Here is a 20715-nt window from a genome sequence, read left to right as displayed (position 1 = left end):
ACGGTCAGCTCTATAACCAGGTAATACTCACGATTTATTCAGGAATAGTTGAAAGGTTCTGGTGCGAAGGTCTGAGTAAGTTTTACTCATATCCTCATTCACGGTGCTGCATGCATAATGTTCTCAAGAGCGAATGGTGCAAAAGGTACCTAGTATTGATGAATGGGCACTGGAGGGTTACTCTAAAACGAACGAACGAGAGCTCTGTCGTGCAATCGCTCTGAAACTCCGTTTTTTGATATAAAGAGTGACCCCCTGGCCCTAACCTATGTTAAAACTTGTACCATTTGAAGCATGTCCCGATTAATTTCACCACAAATATTGAAATATAAGTAGTTTTGAAATGCAAGCATGATTTTCACCGTTAGTATAAGTACTTACGCAATACACAAACCTGGATCGATTGCCGGACAAGTTACCTTCCAGGAAGATATTTGTTTAATTCTAGATCGGAATATGTTGAACCACACATCTTGCCACCACTACCTACATAATATTTAACACAGACAAATCAAATAAAACCCACAACTAAGAAAAGCATAGAAATGATTTTAATAGTGCATCCAAATCGCAGAAGAAGAATTTAGCTCATCAATATCCAAGCACCGCTCTGTACTTCTAGAATCGAGTTAGAAGAGAGAAAATATAGCTATAGCTGTATCCTTGTCTCCTTGTTTAGTGTCCGTAGCCGTATCCGTAGCCTTTGCCATATCCGTAGCCATTGCCGTATCCGTATCCCAAGCTCTTGTAGCCTAGGCCTCCGTAGTATCCGCCGAGGCCATAGCCGTATCCATAGTCGAGGGGCGCGACAGTCTTAATGATGGGGGCGCTGATGATGGGGGCGGCAATGGTCTTGATCACGGGGATGGGGGCGGCCTTCCACTGGTTGGCGGAGGAGATTGCTGCCGGGACCACCACTGAGCTGTAGCCTGGAAGGGTAGAAGGAGGCGGTAAGTACATTGTTGGAGTTATGGATCTATGAATTGTTCTGGTTAACGAGCGGAATTGCTTTGTTTTAAGAAAAGAATATGAATTAGACTTCGTATAGTAATAAAAACTTATCATCGTCGATGGGAAGCAAATTCAATCAGACCGATTAGAGAAAGGAAACTTCTAGACTTATGGGAAAGAAAGTAATCTTGCTACAATTATCGATTTCAGACTGGTCACTAAAGTTGTGTTTCGCTGAGCCCTTATCCGAGCTTCGATCTTTGACTGAAACTTCAGTTCAAGTACTTGTAAGTAGTCAGAAGGTAAACGGAAGCTTTCGGGTCAAAGTTAGTTTTATGACAAAACTTGGGCCATTAATTAGTTTTAACGAAGTTATCAAGTGGGAAACAGGTATTAAATAGAGCTGTTGCTATTACGGATAACTACTTCAGGTCATAAAAGCATCTATCTATAATTTGGTATATCTTCATTTAAACATAATTATACACGTCCATATACCCATATTGATAGCTAGAGCTAAAACTAGAGGGAATTATGGAAGAAATAAATTTTTAGACCTGGCATAATCTACATATTTTTTTTCTGAAAAGTGCGGTTAATAGTTGAACATAAGTTTGAGTTTGGAGTCTACAGAATAGGATTGTAGAGTGACCCAACTCTATCTAAGATTTATCTATGAGTAATTTACTTGCAAATAAAAGCTTTTAGGACGCGTCTCTATAGTTATTTCTATAATAGACACATACCAAACGCTGTCAGTTGGCTGTCAAACTTTATATGTGTCAAATTGTGATTAACACGCCCTTCAAACACGGTTTTTTATATATTAGTATGTCGTCGTCGTCTACTCACCGAGCCCATAGCCTCCATACCCGTACTTGCCGAGCCCGTACCCCAGCCCGTAGCCTCCCAGACCGTAGTCTCCCAGCCCGTAGCCCAGCGCGCTCCCGTGGGACAGACCCACCGCGGCCAACAGACACGACAACTGGAAATAACAACAAAAATCACAAGTTATAGTGGGTCTAAGATATCGTTGTAGTAGTAATACTTTGTAATTTGGTTCCAAATATCATCAGAACGTATGTTTCTATAGCTAAAACACAAGTACGCTTTGCAATCACATGGTTAATTATGTGGTTAAAAATAGGCTATAGGTATAATAAAAAACACTCAATCCATCCGTTTCACAGTAACGATTAATGCAGTCAGATACACAATTACACAACTCAAACTTATAACACCATGATTTTCGGATGGCAGTTAAGATCTTCAATCCACAACTCAAATAAAAAGCGAATATACGGCCATTTTGAATCTCCGTCTACCAAGTAGGATACAAGGAGGCCGCAACCTCAAAGTGTTAAAGCAATAACTCAAAACAATAACTCACGGTGACCAAGGAGTTCATATTGGTTCAGTTTCTTCTGACGAAGTGTACTGACCGAGGTAGCTGGCCACTGTATTTATACTGCCAACCCCACTTCCGGTGCAGGTTTGGCGACCGGATGTGGATGTCAATAGCGCCTGAAAGATCTGTTGTAAATGTGTGCGTTGCGTCAGGTAAGTGTTTGGTATTGTGCGTTCATTTGTTGTTGGGAACGTGGAGAACTACTAACGTAGTATACTACTTTTGTAACACCCTACGTAATTTGTCGAAAACTATAAAACTTTACGTTTTCTCGCATACAAAGTGGTGCCTCTAGCGGAAACTATCATGAATCTTTTGACATAACAAAACGTAAACTATTTACGTTCTCTTAAATTGCAAAGCTAAGTAAAGGCTGTGTAATGATGCTCCGATTTCATTTTTAGCCTCCATAACAATAAAGACCTGTCTTCATGACTATGTTTTATGAAACATACTGTACCCACTCATTACCATGTCTCGGTCTCATGTTAGGAGTTTAGTTTTTTTCTTGCTCGCCTGACTCTTTAAGCTATTAGTGTTAATTGATTAATCCTCATTAGCAGTCGTAACAGCACTATTTAAATATGATTAAAGTATCGTTATTATGTTAAACTGTGTCTGAAAAACATGGTAAGATATATCTAAAGTTTCTGCTAGATATATCTAATATTATCCTGCATTCTTGTGATTCGAAACTACTGAACTCTATAAATATGGTGCTCAAAAATCGGCTAACTCGCCATATTTCATTATGACTATACTAAATTAAGAAGTGCAACATTAAGAAACAAAAAAACTGTATACCTACCTACGAAGTAACGAAAAGGTCTAGTTAAAAAAATGCTCAATTATTTGAATGCTAGGATTTGTTTAATCGGATTAACTTTTTTCTGAAATTACAGGATATGGCAATCAAACTTTAGGCGTTTTCGACTGGGCGTGTTGTACTGTATAAGATAATTATACCTACAAGCTACAGGTAGATATTACTTTGTAGTAGCACTAGAATTCGTAAATATGCTATCTTTAATAATAGAGCTAAAATTAAAAAGAAAAAATGAATATTTAACCAAAATTAACACTAGTTATCTTAATAAATGTTGTGGATATGTCGCAGGCATCTGGTTGAATCTCCTTTTTGGTTGAATCACTAGCGCGTTCATTGGATGACGCTACTCAATTGTATGGCTAAAGGACAACTCGTCAAGTCGTTTAATGATATAACTTATAAAGCTACTTAAGTTTTTTTTCCTATGTGGTCTGGAAGAGATTACTTTTTCGTATAATAAGGCTGCCGATTGTACTATTTATTTTCTGTTCTATGTTTGTGAAATAAAGAGTATGTTATCTTTATGATTAGGTACGTAGTTTACGTACTAATGGGTTTCAAATCATAAAATAAAGACGGTCTCTGTCAATAAAAAATATTGAACTATATCGTTCCAATAGAAAAAGAAGTAAAATTTTATCGCAGGAACGATCATTCCTACATTTAGGGCTGATTTTTCAATAGTCAGATAAATGTTACCGGAGAAATAAAATTGTTGGTGTCACTGTCAAATACAAACATTCAGATTTGCGACAGCGTGATAATTACTCCTCAGAAAACATTTATCTGACTATTGAAAAATCTGCCCTTATACTGGTTAATAAAATTACGGAACGACAATAAAGTCAGATAATAAGGCCTCTACTAAAATTTAGTCAAATATTATAAATATATGTATGCGTTTCAGCATCACAAGTACGTGCATTGTGCATGCACCGAATCACTGAACCGATGAAACACTTAATGTGTGTTCAATACATTATTTAATATTAATAGGTGTTAATGATATAATTATTTGCATCGTGACCGGATGGCGCTGTGGATAGCACTGATTATTGTATTGAGGGTCCGGTTTGCTTTCCGAGGGACTTTTGTCTTCAGTACAGTGTAAAATATGCAATTTTATATAATTTAAAGGCTCCCTCATTGCTTAGGTATATCTTATAAAAAAAGTGCTGGGAAGTGTAAGGCGACGGTAAATCTTGTCCATTTTCACGAGACATATGAAAAGGATTGGTACTAAATTCAGCTCGATATCGACCGGTAACTGTCGAAATGTCTCCAATGCTCACTGAAGCATTACTTTATGACCAATAAAGTCATAAATACTCAATACTTCGGACATACAAACTAGAAACATTGATCGATAGGCGGCCTTATCGCTACACTGTAAATATCTCTGAAATTGTCAGAGATGGCCCTCGACCGACGGTATATTATAAAATTATACATACAGTCGGCATCAACCCATCTACAATCATTTATACAACAATTGTATTAATATTAATGTCGTGACCTCAGAGCTATACGGCCAATTAATGATTAAAAGCCGATCAATCACCGCCTCTTAATAAATTACTAATTAGTCCGCCATTATAATATTCCCCAAAATGTCAAACAGCGTGAAAGCCTTCAGGGCCCGCTGAATATTCAGCCCAGGGGTTATTGTTTCCTGAAACAAGATGGACGATTTAAAATTCATTACGAGACGAAGCGTGGCGTTGGACGAAATATTGTTATTATTTCCTTCCCCCTTCTTTGCATCTTTCATGGGAAAAAGCTAGGGTTTGGTGCTCGTAAATATGTCGCAATATGAGTCATTGTTCGTCGGATAGAGAGGGAAAGTTGCAAAATAAATTGATGCTGACATCGCGGTGTGAGTCTGGGTCTCTATCGCGAACTTGTTTTGACAACGATATTTGGATTTACAAATTATAAAAAAGGCAAATTATATTGAACTAGCTGTTCCCGCGAGCTTCGCTTCGCCTTAAAAAGTTTTCCCGTGAGAATTCCGGGATAAAAAGTAGCTTATGTTCTTTCTCTGGGTCTAGACCATATGTATACCAAATTTCATTCAAATCCGTTCAGTAGTTTTGGCGTGAAAGAGTAACAGACAGACAGACACAGTTACTTTCGCATTTATAATATTAAGTTATGATTAGGATTAGACACTAATTATCTACTACGTAAATGTTACTTGATTTTGACTTCGCGATAAGCCCCCAGCTCTCAGGCAATAAGGATGACTTTTAAGGTTTTCCACTAACTTCAAGTCTGTATTACTTAGGTACTACCATAGAACAACGCGGACTCGGGTGTACCCTCACTCAATGGGTACTACACTACCATAGACCGACTGTACACAGGTACTACAAACCTACTACACACCTACTACAAATAGTTAAAATGTCTATTTGACATTTAGATTGTGTCTGGATTTGGTGGTAGGACCTAATATACCTGAGTACTTTTAGTTCGTCGGTAAGTAGTATATTAAGTTTTAATCAATTCTATAATTTATAATTGTAAATTTTTCAGAGTACGCGTTTATACTTAGAGGACTGCATGAATTAGATGAAATTGTGAAAGAAATATTACGAAACCGTTTATTTAGAAAACCTTGAAAATAATACAAAAAGTTTGTTTATGTTACAGGTTACAGTATCATTTATGAAAAATCACAAATAAAATTCAGTTTTCAATATAGCTAATAGAATAAATAACATTAAACATACTAGATATTGTGTGTGTGAGTTATTATTTTGGGGGGCTTGTCGCTCACGTCCGTAGGTACAAACCCTAGTTACCCTACACGTGCCCCCTGGGTGGTGCTAACGAGTGACAACGCCGAATGTCGGGCGGCGGTAAATCGACCCGACCTCCTCTCCTAGCAGAGGCGGCGATCTCCCGCCGTAAAAAAGGAGAATCACCAACACGCCTGCCAAGCGCGGTGATTATGGCAAATACACCTCCTAATGATGGAAAAAACAAAGCCCCGGCCCCCAGTCCCCGGCAGCCCCGCTATCCCGGACTCCGGTAGCGGTCACGGTAACGGCGGGGCAGGGGGTGCGAAGAATCTCCGGCAGAGAGTCGGCTACCAGCCCAACCGACCCTTGCACCTGGCAACATATAACGCACGGACACTGAGGGAAGACGTGAAGATAGAGGAGCTGGAAGAGGAAATCAGCAAGTTAAAATGGGACATTATAGGGTTATCCGAAGTCCGACGAGAGGGAGAGGATACGGAAATTCTCCAGTCCGGAAACTTGCTGTACCACCGGGAGGGCGACCAACTGTCCCAAGGGGGTGTCGGGTTCATCGTCAACAAGTCCCTCGTCAACAACATCGTTGAAATCGGAAGTGTGTCGACACGGGTTGCGTACCTCATCCTGAGAATATCTAAACGATACTCAATGAAGGTCATACAGGTTTACGCACCCACATCTAAGCACACCGATGATGAGGTCGAACTTGCGTATGAAGACGTATCGTCTGCCCTGCGTAAGTTCACTACTCATTTCACGGTGGTGATGGGAGACTTTAACGCGAAACTCGGAAAACAAGAAGGCGGCGAGACGAAAGTGGGGTCACATGGATTTGGAGTCAGGAACCATCGTGGGCAAATGCTGGCTGACTTCTTGGAGAAGGAGGGCCTCTATATGATGAACTCCTTCTACAAGAAGAAGCCACAAAGGAAGTGGACGTGGATTAGCCCCGATGGGAAGACTAAAAACGAGATCGACTTCATATTGACGGATAAGAAGCACATATTCAATGATGTCTCAGTGATCAGTAGGGTTAAGACCGGCAGCGATCACCGACTCGTAAGAGGCACTTTGAATATAAACTGCAAAATAGAACGCTCCCGTCTAATGAAGTCCACGCTCCGTCCTACTCCTGCTCAAATCCAGGATCCCGAAAGCTTTCAGTCTGAGCTTTGCGACCGCCTGATATGTTTAGAGAATTGCGTTACAGTTGACGATTTAAACAATAGGTTTGTGGAAACTGTCCGAGAGGTAGGATCGAAATATTTTTCGTCCCGAACCAACCGAGGACCTCAAAAACTCTCAGATGGGACTCTGATAAGAGAACGGAGAGAAATGAGGTTGCAGTCTTCAGTTGATATGGTCGAATACAGACGTCTAAACAGACAGATCGCCAAAGCAAGACGTTGCGATATGAGACGCTACAATTGCAAGCGCATTCAAGACGCAATAGAGCAAAACAAGGGCTCCAAAGTCTTTGCTAGAGATCGATCTGTTCGGCAGACTCTGTTGACCCAACTGAAGACCGACACTGGCAACACCGTTTCATCAGTGCCCGAAATTCTGGGAGAAATTGAGAGATTCTACGGACAGTTATACACCACAACACAAAACCCTATTACCAGCGGTGCTCACGACAGCCGAGCGCCACTCACCCGACACTATACCGAAGATATTCCGGACGTCAGTCTAGACGAGATTAGTATAGCTCTCAAACAGCTAAAAAACAACAAAGCTCCGGGAGATGATGGAATAACGACAGAACTTCTGAAAGCCGGCGGTAGACCGATTTTAATAGCACTTCGGAGGCTGTTTAATTCCGTCATACTCGAAGGCACAAGCCCGGAGGCATGGAGCAGAAGTGTAGTGACTTTGTTCTTCAAGAAAGGCAACAAAGCCCTATTGAAGAATTATAGACCCATTGCACTTCTGAGCCATGTGTACAAGCTGTTTTCGAGAGTTATTACGAATCGTCTCGAGCAAAGACTCGACGACTTCCAGCCACCCGAACAAGCCGGGTTCCGAAAAGGCTATAGTACCATAGATCACATACACACGCTTCGGCAGGTTATACAGAAGACCGAGGAGTATAATCTACCTTTATGTCTAGCGTTTGTGGACTATGAGAAAGCCTTTGATTCTATTGAGCTCTGGGCGATGCTTCAATCCCTTCAGCGGTGCCATATAGACTATCGCTATATCGAGGTGTTGAGATGTATGTACAATGCTGCCACAATGTCAGTTCGATTACACGAACATAGCACAAAACCGATCCAGTTGCAAAGGGGCGTGAGACAGGGAGATGTTATTTCTCCGAAACTGTTCACCTGTGCACTGGAAGATGTTTTTAAGCTTGTAGAGTGGAAAAGACTGGGCATTAACGTCAATGGCGAATATATCTCTCATCTACGATTTGCTGATGACATAGTTATTATGGCGGAAACGCTGGAGGAGTTGGGCGAAATGCTCACAGACCTCAATGATGCCTCTAAACAAGTTGAGCTGAAAATGAACATGGACAAGACAAAGGTCATGTCGAACGAACATGTTTCATCATCGCCCGTAACTGTAGGAGGTGTCACCATCGAAGTTGTTGATCAGTATCCCTACCTAGGACAAGTGATCCGATTAGGTAAATCCAACTTCGATAAAGAGGTAGCTCGTAGAATCCAACTCGGATGGGCAGCGTTCGGGAAATTACGACACATCTTCACTGAAAACATACCTCAGTGTCTGAAAACAAAAGTTTTCAATCAGTGCGTGTTGCCAGTGATGACTTACGGAGCCGAGACGTGGTGCTTCACCAAAGGGCTTATCCACAAGCTCAGAGTTGCTCAGCGTGCTATGGAAAGGGCTATGTTAGGCGTGTCCCTGCGAGATAGGATTCGTAACGAAGAAATCCGCAGGAGAACTAAAGTTACCGACATAGCCAAAAGGATTAGCACGCTGAAATGGCAATGGGCTGGCCACGTAGCCCGCAGAGCCGACGACCGCTGGAGTAGAAAGGTTCTGGAGTGGAGACCCCGTGTCGGCAAACGGCGTGTCGGTCGCCCCCCAACCCGTTGGTCTGATGATCTGCGGAAGGTAGCGGGAAGCCGCTGGATGCAGATGGCGGGTGACCGTTTGGGGTGGCGATCGTTAGGAGAGGCCTATGTCCAACAGTGGACTACGGAAGGCTGAGAGAGAGAGAGAGTTATTATTTAGCTACAAACATAAGTAATATCCAATTCCAAAACAGGGATACGACATCAAAAGTATCAAAACTAATATCCTTCTCGAATAGAATAGATACAAATAAAGAGAGCAAGTAGGTGGCCTTATTCCATAAATAAATCTATAGGTACCATACCATACACCAGTTAAGGCTAAAGTTGCTAAAATAAATACAAAATCCACTTAACGTCCCGAAAAAATGCATTTACATAAGGCACATGTGCGAAACAGCGCCGTTAGATGAAAAAAAAATGTAGTTTTCAAAAGCCGTTTTCTAAAAGCACCTCTCAATTAATTCATGTTTACCTAAACAATTGAGAGGTAATGTTAAACATACCTATGTTAAATCATAAATTAAAAATGCCAATTGTAAAATAAATAAAAAACATAGTGTTAGTAAAAGTGGACGTATAATTGTCATCTATACCTAATAACCTACTTTATGAAACTTTAGTACTAGTGGACAATAGGTAGCTTGAAAGTTAATGTAAACAGCGTCTGAAAGATTTTCAGTAGGTCATTTATCGATTGAACCCTTTTACAATCGTATATTTTCCTTATTAAATGTATTTCAGACGACCGAATGGCGTAGTGGTTAGTGGCCCTGACTGCTATGCCGAAGGTCCCGGGTTCGATTCCCGGCTGGGGCAGATATTTGTTTAAAGACAGATATTTGTACTCGGGTCTTGGGTGTTGATATTTATATTTAGTATCTATCTATCTATGTATTTTTGTAGATATATCAGCTGTCCGACACCCATAACACAGGTTCTGCCTAGCTTGGGGTCGGATGGCCGTGTGTGAGATGTCCCCACATATTATTATTATTATTATATTATTTCAGGCAAATTTACAGCAACACAATATTTTTGAATACGTATACAATTTGGTGCAGGATGCGCATATGTGCATATATTATTAGGAACTATAGAATAAGAACAGTTTTCACTATGTCTTCACAAAATGTATGCTTGAGTGTAAAAAATATGCTGTCATTGTCCAAAACATATTTTCAGACTTTGTGAGAAAAGCTCTTCAAATAATGGAAAATTCAAAAATATGTACACGTTACACTGATATAACCATAACTTACGTACCTAAATATCGTATATCGTGTCATCACGTTGCGTTATAATTATCTCATGTAGTACCTACAGTTAAAATATTAGTCATGCTTATACACCTATTTGTAATGTTTTCGTTCATTTTTAATGGCTTATCGGATTACTGCAGTTTGTCAGAAGCATCAACATTTCATGCTGTAAGTACAATTTTATCAGTCTGTTCTTTTACTTTATTTAAAATCATCAGTATTGTGGTTTTAACGCTAACTGCGCTACCATCGACATCACTTGTCGTTAAAAAACAGCGGAAAATTTCTCTTGTTAGTCTAAAAGCGCTTCTTCATCTTGACGGTGACAAACACTAAGAGCTGCTACCCTATTCACAGCACAAAAGTTCGTTTCGTTCGGTATTTATACCGTTTTTGATACATTACATTGATCACGAGCTAAGTTGTCCACTCGATGTCTCAAATAACACGACGATAAAACGAGATCAATCGTAATGTTAATTTCATTATATCGATACCGAAACGAACTAACTTTTGTGCTGTGAATAGGGTGCCTGGACTAGGGTTGTCATCGAAACATTTCTAACTACCACTGCTACTACTAGTATAATCTCCTAGTCTATATGTTCTTCTGCTCATATAATCCCCTAGTCTATAATATTATGTTCTTCTGCCATTGTAATCCCTAGTCTATATAAATATTATGTTCTTCTGCTCATATAATCCCCTAGTCTATAATATTATGTTCTTCTGCCATTGTAATCCCTAGTCTATATAAATATTATGTTCTTCTGCTCATATAATCCCCTAGTCTATAATATGTTCTTGTGCCAGTATAATCCCCTAGTCTATATAAATATTATGTTCTTCTGCTCATATAATCCTCTAGTCTATATGTTCTTCTGCTCGGGCGCGGGGGGCTCGGGCGGCATCACCACGCCGGGGTGCTTCGAGATGTCGTCCAGCTGCACGCGACCCTCCTGCGAATCATACAAGAATAGCTTTGTAAGCAATGTTGTCTGCAAATAACTCTGTAGGTCACATCTGATCCTACTAATAAGTGTGTATTGCACGACGAGTTGTGGGATATTGGTTTGAAATTGGACATTTGCAGCGTCGCGTTGTAGATATGACATTTAACGTAAGTTATTTCATCAGGCAGTGTCCAGAGTGACGCTGTACGTGACGTGTGGAAATGCATTACAGTGGTCTATCTCGCACGCCAGGGGAGTCACTCTCTAAAACTCTAAATCAACGACAAACGAACGATCATTGCCACGCAATCGGCACGCTACAATGAGTTAGGCCGTGCCTGCAGTTTAGTTTTCCCGAAGCCTCTGGGCGCTGTGCGAACCACAGCTCTTTCACTTTGTATAAAGAATCATTAAATAGATATCATAAGTCTAAGTTGAACGTTACTGGTTCACCTAGTGTGGAATTTGCAGCCACATTACGAAAATGTACACAACAACAAATTTGTTAATAAACGTTTTTACTTCTGTATAATTTAAGCGTGTCGAATGCGCAAAAAAAATATCTTTCGTCGATTTAGAGAGTGGCTCCCCCAGCTATAGCATATAGGTACTCACGTGGTCGGAGTCGAGCTGGTCCATGGGGTGAGGTCTGGCCATCATCTTCTGCGCGCGCCGCTGCGCCGACGCCGCGCGCTGCTGGAGAATCTGAAGTTACAGGAGAAATACAACATTATTATTAGCAATTCTTTATAGCGAGACTAGCCTATGATTAACCCGGAATACCCATTGTATTTTATATAGCCAAGTTAAGCGGAAGTTATTTTAATAAATGTTGAAGTTTTAGTAGCCAGATTCTCTCCTTAAAAAATCCAGGTCTAGCTAAAGACCGAGACAGAAGATGGATCTAAGGTTATAACTAAAGTTTCATATAATACTTTACTTCAATAAGTGGATGGTTCAGTGTCCATAGATTATTGTAATATCACAGCCAGAGGCTCTCCTTTATAATTCCAGGTCCAGCTGCAAAGTCTGGGACAAAAGATACTTCGCTATAGTGAGACAAAACATACAATAGAAAGAGACAACTCACAGTCTGTCGCCTCAGCTCAGCCTCTGCCAGTTTCTCCTCTATCGCCGGCAGAGTGACGTCGGGCTGAGGGGGCTGCATCAGACGCTGCAGGTGCGGGGGCGGGGACGCGGGGGGGCGCCGGGAACCGTCCAGCTCTTCTAGAGGGATCTCGAATGCTATTGCTGTGGGAGTAGAGTGTCATTTTGTAAGTATCCTCGACTAACTGGCTAAGTTGGTAAATTTTGGAGTGACTGACTGCTGTGGCCAAATCTTCTAGAAATATCTAGCACAGTAGGTATTGCTGTATGAATAGAGTGTAATTTTGGAATAGAGACGGTAAGAAGCTAGGACTGGTTTGCCTACCTAACCTAGAACGGTTCAGACCCCGGCCAGGATAGATTTTTGTTCTCGGTTCACAAAAAGATGGTAATAAGTTCTCCCTATATTGGGGTAAAACATGGTAAACACCGAAAGAGTAATCGGACTCTCCTCAATGTCCTCTATTTCTTTTGTAAAATGGTGGAAGAGTATTAATAATGACTATCGGCAAATCATTGTAAAATTTTATGTCGAATAAACAACATTCCATTTTCAATTTCAGACTTGCAAGTGAGCCACTTGATTCTATATCCTCATAAAATTATGTGTTATATCAAAATCCCATTATATTTTCGATATAATTACTGAAAACTCATTAACTCGGTACAATTTCAGCCAGCTTCTGTGTTTGATGGTCATTTAGCGGAACTTTCATTATAACTCATTTATGGCATGATTTATATGAGTTTATAACAATAAAAGTAATTATAAAACTGCATTATATAATAATATTATAAGCTAAAGTAATTTCGTTTCAAAAAAACTACGAGCCGCGTAGCCATTGCTTTGGTCGTAGCCAATTTGTGACAAAAAAATATGAAACTTAGTATAGTAAGGAACTATTGGAACTAGTTAGGTATGTTTGTCACTTTGTACCAGCTATAGATTTACGGTGCCTCTCCACCAGAGATGTGCTATGAAGCTACATACATATAAATATATATTTTTCTTGATCAGTTCTTAAGTTTCTTCCCGTCCTATTGGACCGCTCTACTGTGCTCAGTGTGACAGGGTGTTCAGGACGAAGTTCGGATTTGCCAGCCACATAAGAGCACATAACAGAGTGTAGCAACTTAGCAAGAGTCGCTGTTGTCGGATACGACGAAGAGGACATCATCATCATCATCATCATTGGACCTATGGATCTGGCAACGGCAACGGTACTGATACAATCCCACTCTGTATATTAAAAACATAAGTAGGTATACATACTTATATTTAGAATGATCAAAGTTATGATTCGTATGCACATCCGTTTTCTAATTCTTGGGAACTGGTAATATAAAATAAAGGCAATTTTACTTTGTATTTGAACTAGTAACTACACTCACGGGCAATGAAAAGGTTCCACCAAGAAAAACACCAAATTACTTCTAAACAGAAAAGGCTAGCTAAATGACGCCTTCTGCAATATTGAAGTACATTTAACAGAGCATAAGGATATTATTACCAACTAAGAACGGTAATAGTTTGTTCAATTTTTAAATTAAATGATTGAAAAAATTGGGGTCGTTTGGAGTTGGGTTTTTGTGAGTGGAACTGTTTCTTTGCATGAAAGTGTATTTTTTGTAAAAGCTACATTAACATTAAAATGCGACGAGGATAAAACGACGAAAATAGATCCATCAGCTTTAATCTACAAACAAATATTGAGATTTACATTATCGTTCTTTCTACTGAAACTGTCTCTCTTTGATCTATGAAAGCTTTTGTTGAATACATAATTTATCTCTGAATCGTTGCGATATAACGCAAAAACGTATTAAAAAGCATCAATATTATACGAAGATACAAAAGAGGCTTATCACAAAAGAGATCTCTTACAGGTAATGTTAATCAACATCCACAGCCACACAGACAAAAAATCACCTACAAGCAATGAATTAGTTCCAGTGACAAAAGCAACAAATTAGGTACTCTTAAACGGAAAAGCACTAGTCCACCAGCCCGCACTAGGCCAGCGTGGTGGACTAGGCCTAAACCTTTCCTTCATTGGAAGGAGACCCGTGCCCCGGCACGTGGTGAGTCGTGATAGTTAAACACATTTTTTTTATAGTTAAACACATTTATTTACAAAAGCACAATACAATTTACAGACACATAGATTTGCCAAACCGTGAGGTTTGTTGGCAGAAAATCCTCTCGTTTACAATACGAAGTTTACATTGTATTGAGCAAGTATGTAAGTACACAAATGAACAATATAAGAAGGTACAGATCAATCATAATCATCTTGATAAGGCAGAAGATAGGTAATAATACACTAGTTGTTCATATTTAATATGTCATGTATGAAAATATATTACAGGACAATAAGGTTCTTTATCTTCAACAGTAAGTACAGTAAACAAAGTCACAGTAATTCACCGGGCATGTAATGTAATTTCAACTTAGTTTTAAGCATATTTTTACTTGTACAATTCAGCAAAACATCCGTCGGCAATTTATTACATAATCTAGGAAGTAGAAACGAAATGGTTCTTTCTCCATAATAGTTATTAGCTTTTTTTGTTTGAAACATTTTTCTAGTTACTTTTCTTGTTTGAATTTTATGGCTGACACAGTCCAGGCTCTTTACATTATTTATATTTTCTATGTGAGTCACATATTTTACCTTCTCATGTATAGGTAGTATTTTACATATATTAAACAGCTTATCATATTCATGGTTACAACTCAATTTAGTTTTTTTATCAACTAGGAACTTTAAACATCTTATTTGCAATGACTTAATTTCATCAAGGTAGGTTTTAAAAGTGTGACCGTAACTGCTTAGCCCATAAGATACTACAGAATCAAACAAAGCATAATAAACAGATAACAGGGTCGATCGACTAACAATGCCACTAAGATAGTAAAACTTACCCAGTATACATCTTAACTTTTTACATACTTCTTTTATATGCGTTTTCCAACTCATATTAGTGTCTATTGTCAGACCTAAATATTTATATTGTTTTACAAATTCTAATGCATCACATTTACAGTGCGCTAAACGGTTATGTAAACAGTCGTAGCTATGACCTATCACTTGCAGGCTCTGACTGTCTTTGCCATTATAGGGTGAGTGTATATACATGCATTTAGTCTTTTTTATGTTAAGTATTATACCATTGTCATGCGCCCATTTTGTAATGCTATTGAAATCATCCTGTATCTTAGAATTAATAGCTTTTAAATCTTTACCTGCACTAAGTATACACATGTCGTCGGCGTACATATACACTTTACAATTTTGAACTACATTTGACACACTATTTACATGCATTATATAGCCAATAGGCCCATAAACTGAACCTGTTGGTACCCCGTATTTTATTTGTTCCGCGTGACTATGGTTGTTATCTACGACTGTCTGCATTTTCCTATTGTTAAGGTAGCAGCGGAACCACTCACTCATCGGGCCCCGTATACCGCACTCATTCATGGCACGGATTAATAGGTCGTGGTCTAAAGTATCAAATGCTTTTTTTGTAATCTATAAATATGGCCAAAACTTGATTCTTATTATGTAAATACTCATTAATATCATTTGTAAACTTTGATAAGGCCGATGTCGTGCTATGGTTGCGCCTGAAGCCATACTGATTACTAGACAAGATTTCGTGTTTTTCTAAGAATTTTGTAACTTGTGCAACAATAGCTTTTTCTGTAATTTTATTAATAACTGACAAGATGGCAATAGGACGATAGTTTGAGTAGTCAGTGTGGCTCCCCTGCTTAAATATTGGTCTGATAAGTGATAATTTTAGCTGATCTGGATAAATACCTTTTTTGACACTTACATTTATGAAATGAGCTATGACAGGACTAATTTTACATTTAATTAGCTTCAAATCCTGAATTCTTATTTTGTCTGAACCGGGTGACTTATTAATTGACATTTTATCTATAATTTTTTCGACACATGATGCTGTAATTGGTTGAAATCTAAAACTTACATTACAGGTATTTACATATGAGTTTCTGTCTAGAAAATTTACATTACATTTATGTTTTATGTTATCTATCTCTTGTGTAAATGTTTTTGTGAAGTTGTTACAAATATCTGTGATGCTACAGTCCCTCCCTAAGTGTTGAAGTATTGTTTCATCTATATTACATTTTCTTTTACCCATCCATTTGTTTATATTTTGCCATATTTTTCTATAGTCCCCTTTACAATCATCTATGACCTTTTTTCTGTAGATAGATGAATGAATGAAAAAAAACTTATTTATTTATTTAACCAAAAACGTTGTTGCCATCATTTGAAAGTGGATCTTTCTCATTGCTCACATCGTTTCATTATAGGGTAACAAATGAAACTCACGTGCTTTATTCGTGACAGCCGGCGTGTCAGGCAGGACCTCCGTGGGAAGGTCATCCATGTCGTCATCAGGCTTGCCGCCCCCTCCCGTCCCGTTCCCATTGGCCCCCTTGTGTCCATTGGCTGCAGCCTCCTGCGTGGGAATCACTTGGCTGGACGACCCACAACCCATTGTTTAAGACATCGAATGCAACAAATAATATTGATTGACTTATGCCCAGTTGATAGAATTAAGGCCAGTGTTTCATTTGAGTGTTTTCTAAGCACAATCACTGCACTGCATGTCACACTTAAGTTGTGCTTAACTTGTTGTTGTGATCGTTGTCACTGAGTTTTCTTTAATATCAAAATAGTTAGGTAAATAGCATAAGTCCACTTTCACTAATTTCACATATAACACCGTCTGAAGCTCTAGAGAAAGATCTTTGACTTTCCAAACGTATTAAGAAGTTTATTTGGTCACAGATGATTAAATTTACACTTTTTTATTTATTAAAATCTACTACGAATTACCTTAGAACTAATGAGACTCGATGAATAAATACTTAATGCCTTCATTTCACTCATAGTTTCTGTCTATAAAAGTCAAATTTAAAGGCAGTTCTCTTAAATCTTAAGATCATGACTTTTATGTCGGCAGACTCAGAAAAGTAAAAAAGTAACGCTAATAATCTGACAAACTCTAGTTCAGCTTTGGTGTTAACACGTTGTCACCGATAAAATACCCTAAACTAAACTTACATGTTGCCCTCTTTCAAAATCTCTAGACATAAAATTATCGTAGCCATAGATATAATTGATGTCAAAACTAGCTGCTTTAAAGCCTAATGTGGAACACCGTATCATTATGTTTTTGGGGTTGAACAGGTTAACCCGCAAGTAGGTTACCAGAGCAATATCATTAAAGTAATGACGAAACAACTTTTGACACCCACACTCTTTCACTACTTTTATTTTACTCTGACTAGGAAAAAATATGGCATTACTTTGGAATAAGAATTTTAGAAGCTTAAAGCTCAAGCTTAAGAATTTAATATAAGTAATTAATAATAATATATGTAGTTTTGTTAAACATTATAGACCGTCGATAGAATACAACATAAAACCTCATAACTTCCATATCTCACGCGGCTTTAAAAAATAACTGCTAAGTAAAGTTCATATTCGGAACACGAGTGTAAAAGCCACCAATATTTATGTAGCCACTATTCCAGCCAGCGGGATGACCTGGTAAATTTGAATATCGAATTTCGCAGCGCCGAGGCTTGACTTATTTTTTATTCTTGTTTATCTTCCGACCAGCCAGTAGCGGGATCGGATGAGGAATTACCGGCAATCCATTGCATTTCCGAACCGACGTTATTTTTCTTTTTTTGTCGGGGAGAAAAATTACACTTCCTGTTAGGTTATTTAGAACATTTCTTCATTTTATAAATGATGTTACTGTATTTTATATACGATACATTACAAAAGATCCTCGCAACGCGACACAACGCAATCCTACGCAATCGAAGCTGAAGACTCATTAAAACATCGAACTAGAAGAGCTTTAGGTTGGATCTATCAAAGTGGGGAAGCGAAAGCTCACTCCATTGGCTCGGCTAATTAGAGAGAATGTGTAAAAATCGCAGTCAAAAGAGACCAGCATAGATGATGTAGTCTTCTTCTTAGCGTATGCAGAGCTACAGAGATCCTCCAGGACCCTCAAATGGAGACACACTTTTCATTGATGAGCGAGCGGAGTGAGTAAGTATAGTATATGCCTACCTTAATTTTGAACGATAGATAGGTACCTAAGTACCTACATATTAAGTTTTTGGTTTCAACAGAAGCTACTTTGAAATAACCAAATGCGATGCACAAATGTCTAAATCAATATATACAAACCCATAAAGACACCTACATAAAACTCATATATTATAGCATCAATATTTATTTCTCCCCAGAGTTAAACAGAAACTCAAAGTAAAAGTAAACACGAAAAACCTCTCATTTTAAACCGAACCGAAAAAAAAGAAACCTTGTTTTCTAAACACCAATCACTGGGAATCTTTCGAATCCTTTTTCACGGAACACTTAATTTGAATATTCTATCGAGACTCGGCCATCGATCGACGTTCGCCCGGGGCCCACACTTCGACGGTACTATTCAGTAAATACAGCCTATTTTCACCTGTGAAGCTTTTTCCTAGTCGCGGGGTGTGTAGTGAAATACAGTCTTGATCGTTGTTTCGTCAGGGTGTTAGATTTACTGGTTTGTCCTAAAATATTATTTCTGATTAGTGTTTCGGTGACAAACGGTGAAGCTCACTTACCCAGTGATCTCTTTCGGCTTAGGTACTATACCCTTTTTGTAATACCCTGCATAAGGACAGCTGTAGATAATTATTAATTATTGTGATTTCCAAGTTTATTTGCTCATAGCTCTTAGAGGCTGACCATTATGTTCAACGAGTAAGTGAAGTATAGTTGGTGGACGTGTAGTGTAATACGTGAATTGAAAATCGGTTCAGCCGTTTTGACGTGAAGATGTAATAAACATGCACACACTCACGTTTTGCCTTTATAATATTAGAAGGATAATTAGTATCTATATTGTCTATACCCACTAACGCATTTATAATAATTGTCATTTTTTTTTATTATACTGAGAGCTGATTGTCACTACTGATACCAATAAGACATCAAGTATCAAGACCATTTCCCCTATCTACTGACAGGACTGTCAAACAGACAAAGGTTACATGGAAATTACCAGCAGCTAGAGGGGGTATTTACCTACTCACCCCCCCCCCCCTTTACATCAATGGAAATTCTAACTAATATTATAAATGCGAAAGTAACTGTGTCTGTCTGTCTGTCTGTTCTTTCACGCCAAAACTACTGGACGGATTTGAATGAAATTTGGTATACATATGGTCTAGACCCTGAGAAAGAACATAGGCTACTTTTCATCCCGGAATTCCCACGGGAAAACTTTTAAAGGCGAAGCGAAGCTCGCGGGAACAGCTAGTATAGACATAAAACACTCGCTCATATCATCTCTAAGGTCCTGGGTTTTGCCCCAAGTCTATATAGATAATACTTGAGGTCTGATTTGTGCCGAGGAAGATTTTTAAAAAACTAGTTGTTTTTGATTACAACTTTCGTTTCTTGTAAAAAAAACATTATTAAGCACTTTTGTAGGGTCTGGGGAAAAGAAACCTTACCTCTCTTGGGTAGCATTTATCTCTGGGAGTGGTTACATTTATTTATAAATAAATAATAAATAAATGTATGTCCATCAACATTGAACAATCAATCTGCATCTTCGATTTTAAAACCTCCCTCTATCGTACACTGGAGCATGTCAGAACTTTCAGTAGTCGGTCAACAACCAGCGTCATTGATTGCCGCTACATAATGCATGGTCCCACACCCTTTTCAGTCGAATTATCACCGAACCACTCCACCCTGACCTCCCGAACCCTCCTACGACACCCCACAAACGCCTGGAATAGTGGTCCGAGCAAACGGCAGGGGAGGTCACCGTGCAGTGGACACACATGCACACACATTGATGGTATGCAATCGATTTTAATAATTACTACGGGTGTCTATGTCGGTTGGCTTTGGGGGCTACACTTGCTTGACAAAATACTAAATTTCGGAGAGCGGTGAGCTAACCTCAAAGCTGGAAACTTAGTATTTCGCCAATCAAGAGTAGCCCCCGTCTGTTGGAAAATTGGTTCAATCTGTAATTGTTGTCGTCGAACTAAATTTGAAAGTCGAACAAATATTTATACGTTGGTGTAAATTGTAGTATTGGTTTTGTTAGTAATGACGTGGGATGGAAAATTGAGTGTTCCAGTTTTTGGGGTTACTAATGATGGCTAGAATAATGTAAACTCGACGTGTCCACTCAATGACGTGATTCAGTCATTTAAGTCGATTTTTCTAGCTACTAATACTACTACTAATACTTGTATTTTTATGTACAAATTAGGTATAATAACTTTAAGTTTTTTTTCAAAATATTTATCTGTA

General features: G+C 38.8%; 2 protein-coding genes across 5 annotated transcripts; both read right to left on the bottom strand.

Moving 5' to 3' along the window:
• Positions 1-529: 529 nt before the first annotated feature.
• Positions 530-2526, bottom strand: LOC105389346 (shematrin-like protein 1). Its single transcript, XM_011560445.3, has 3 exons — positions 2342-2526; positions 1804-1936; positions 530-929 (listed from the first exon to the last, which is right to left on the bottom strand). The coding sequence occupies exons 1-3, from the start codon at positions 2357-2359 to the stop codon at positions 676-678; spliced, it is 405 nt and encodes a 134-aa protein (XP_011558747.1). The 5' UTR covers positions 2360-2526; the 3' UTR covers positions 530-675.
• An 8460-nt stretch (positions 2527-10986) lies between these two features.
• LOC119692624 lies at positions 10987-18824 on the bottom strand. 4 transcript variants are annotated; one of them, XM_048629525.1, is made up of 5 exons: positions 18710-18824; positions 16693-17265; positions 12303-12463; positions 11828-11917; positions 10987-11218 (listed from the first exon to the last, which is right to left on the bottom strand). In XM_048629525.1, exons 2-5 carry the CDS (start codon positions 16859-16861, stop codon positions 11129-11131), a joined length of 510 nt encoding a protein of 169 aa, XP_048485482.1. In that variant the 5' UTR covers positions 16862-17265; positions 18710-18824; the 3' UTR covers positions 10987-11128. The 4 variants fall into 4 exon arrangements, with proteins under 4 accessions (XP_048485482.1, XP_048485481.1, XP_048485483.1 ...); XM_048629524.1 differs by having other exon boundaries at positions 16693-17209; XM_048629526.1 differs by having other exon boundaries at positions 16693-17118.
• Positions 18825-20715: the final 1891 nt, after the last annotated feature.

This window comes from Plutella xylostella, chromosome 23, assembly GCF_932276165.1.
Source record: "Plutella xylostella chromosome 23, ilPluXylo3.1, whole genome shotgun sequence".
NCBI classification, from domain to species: Eukaryota; Metazoa; Arthropoda; class Insecta; order Lepidoptera; family Plutellidae; genus Plutella; species Plutella xylostella.
Note: the sequence above shows the minus strand (reverse complement) of the source record. Positions and strands in the feature narration are given on the sequence as shown.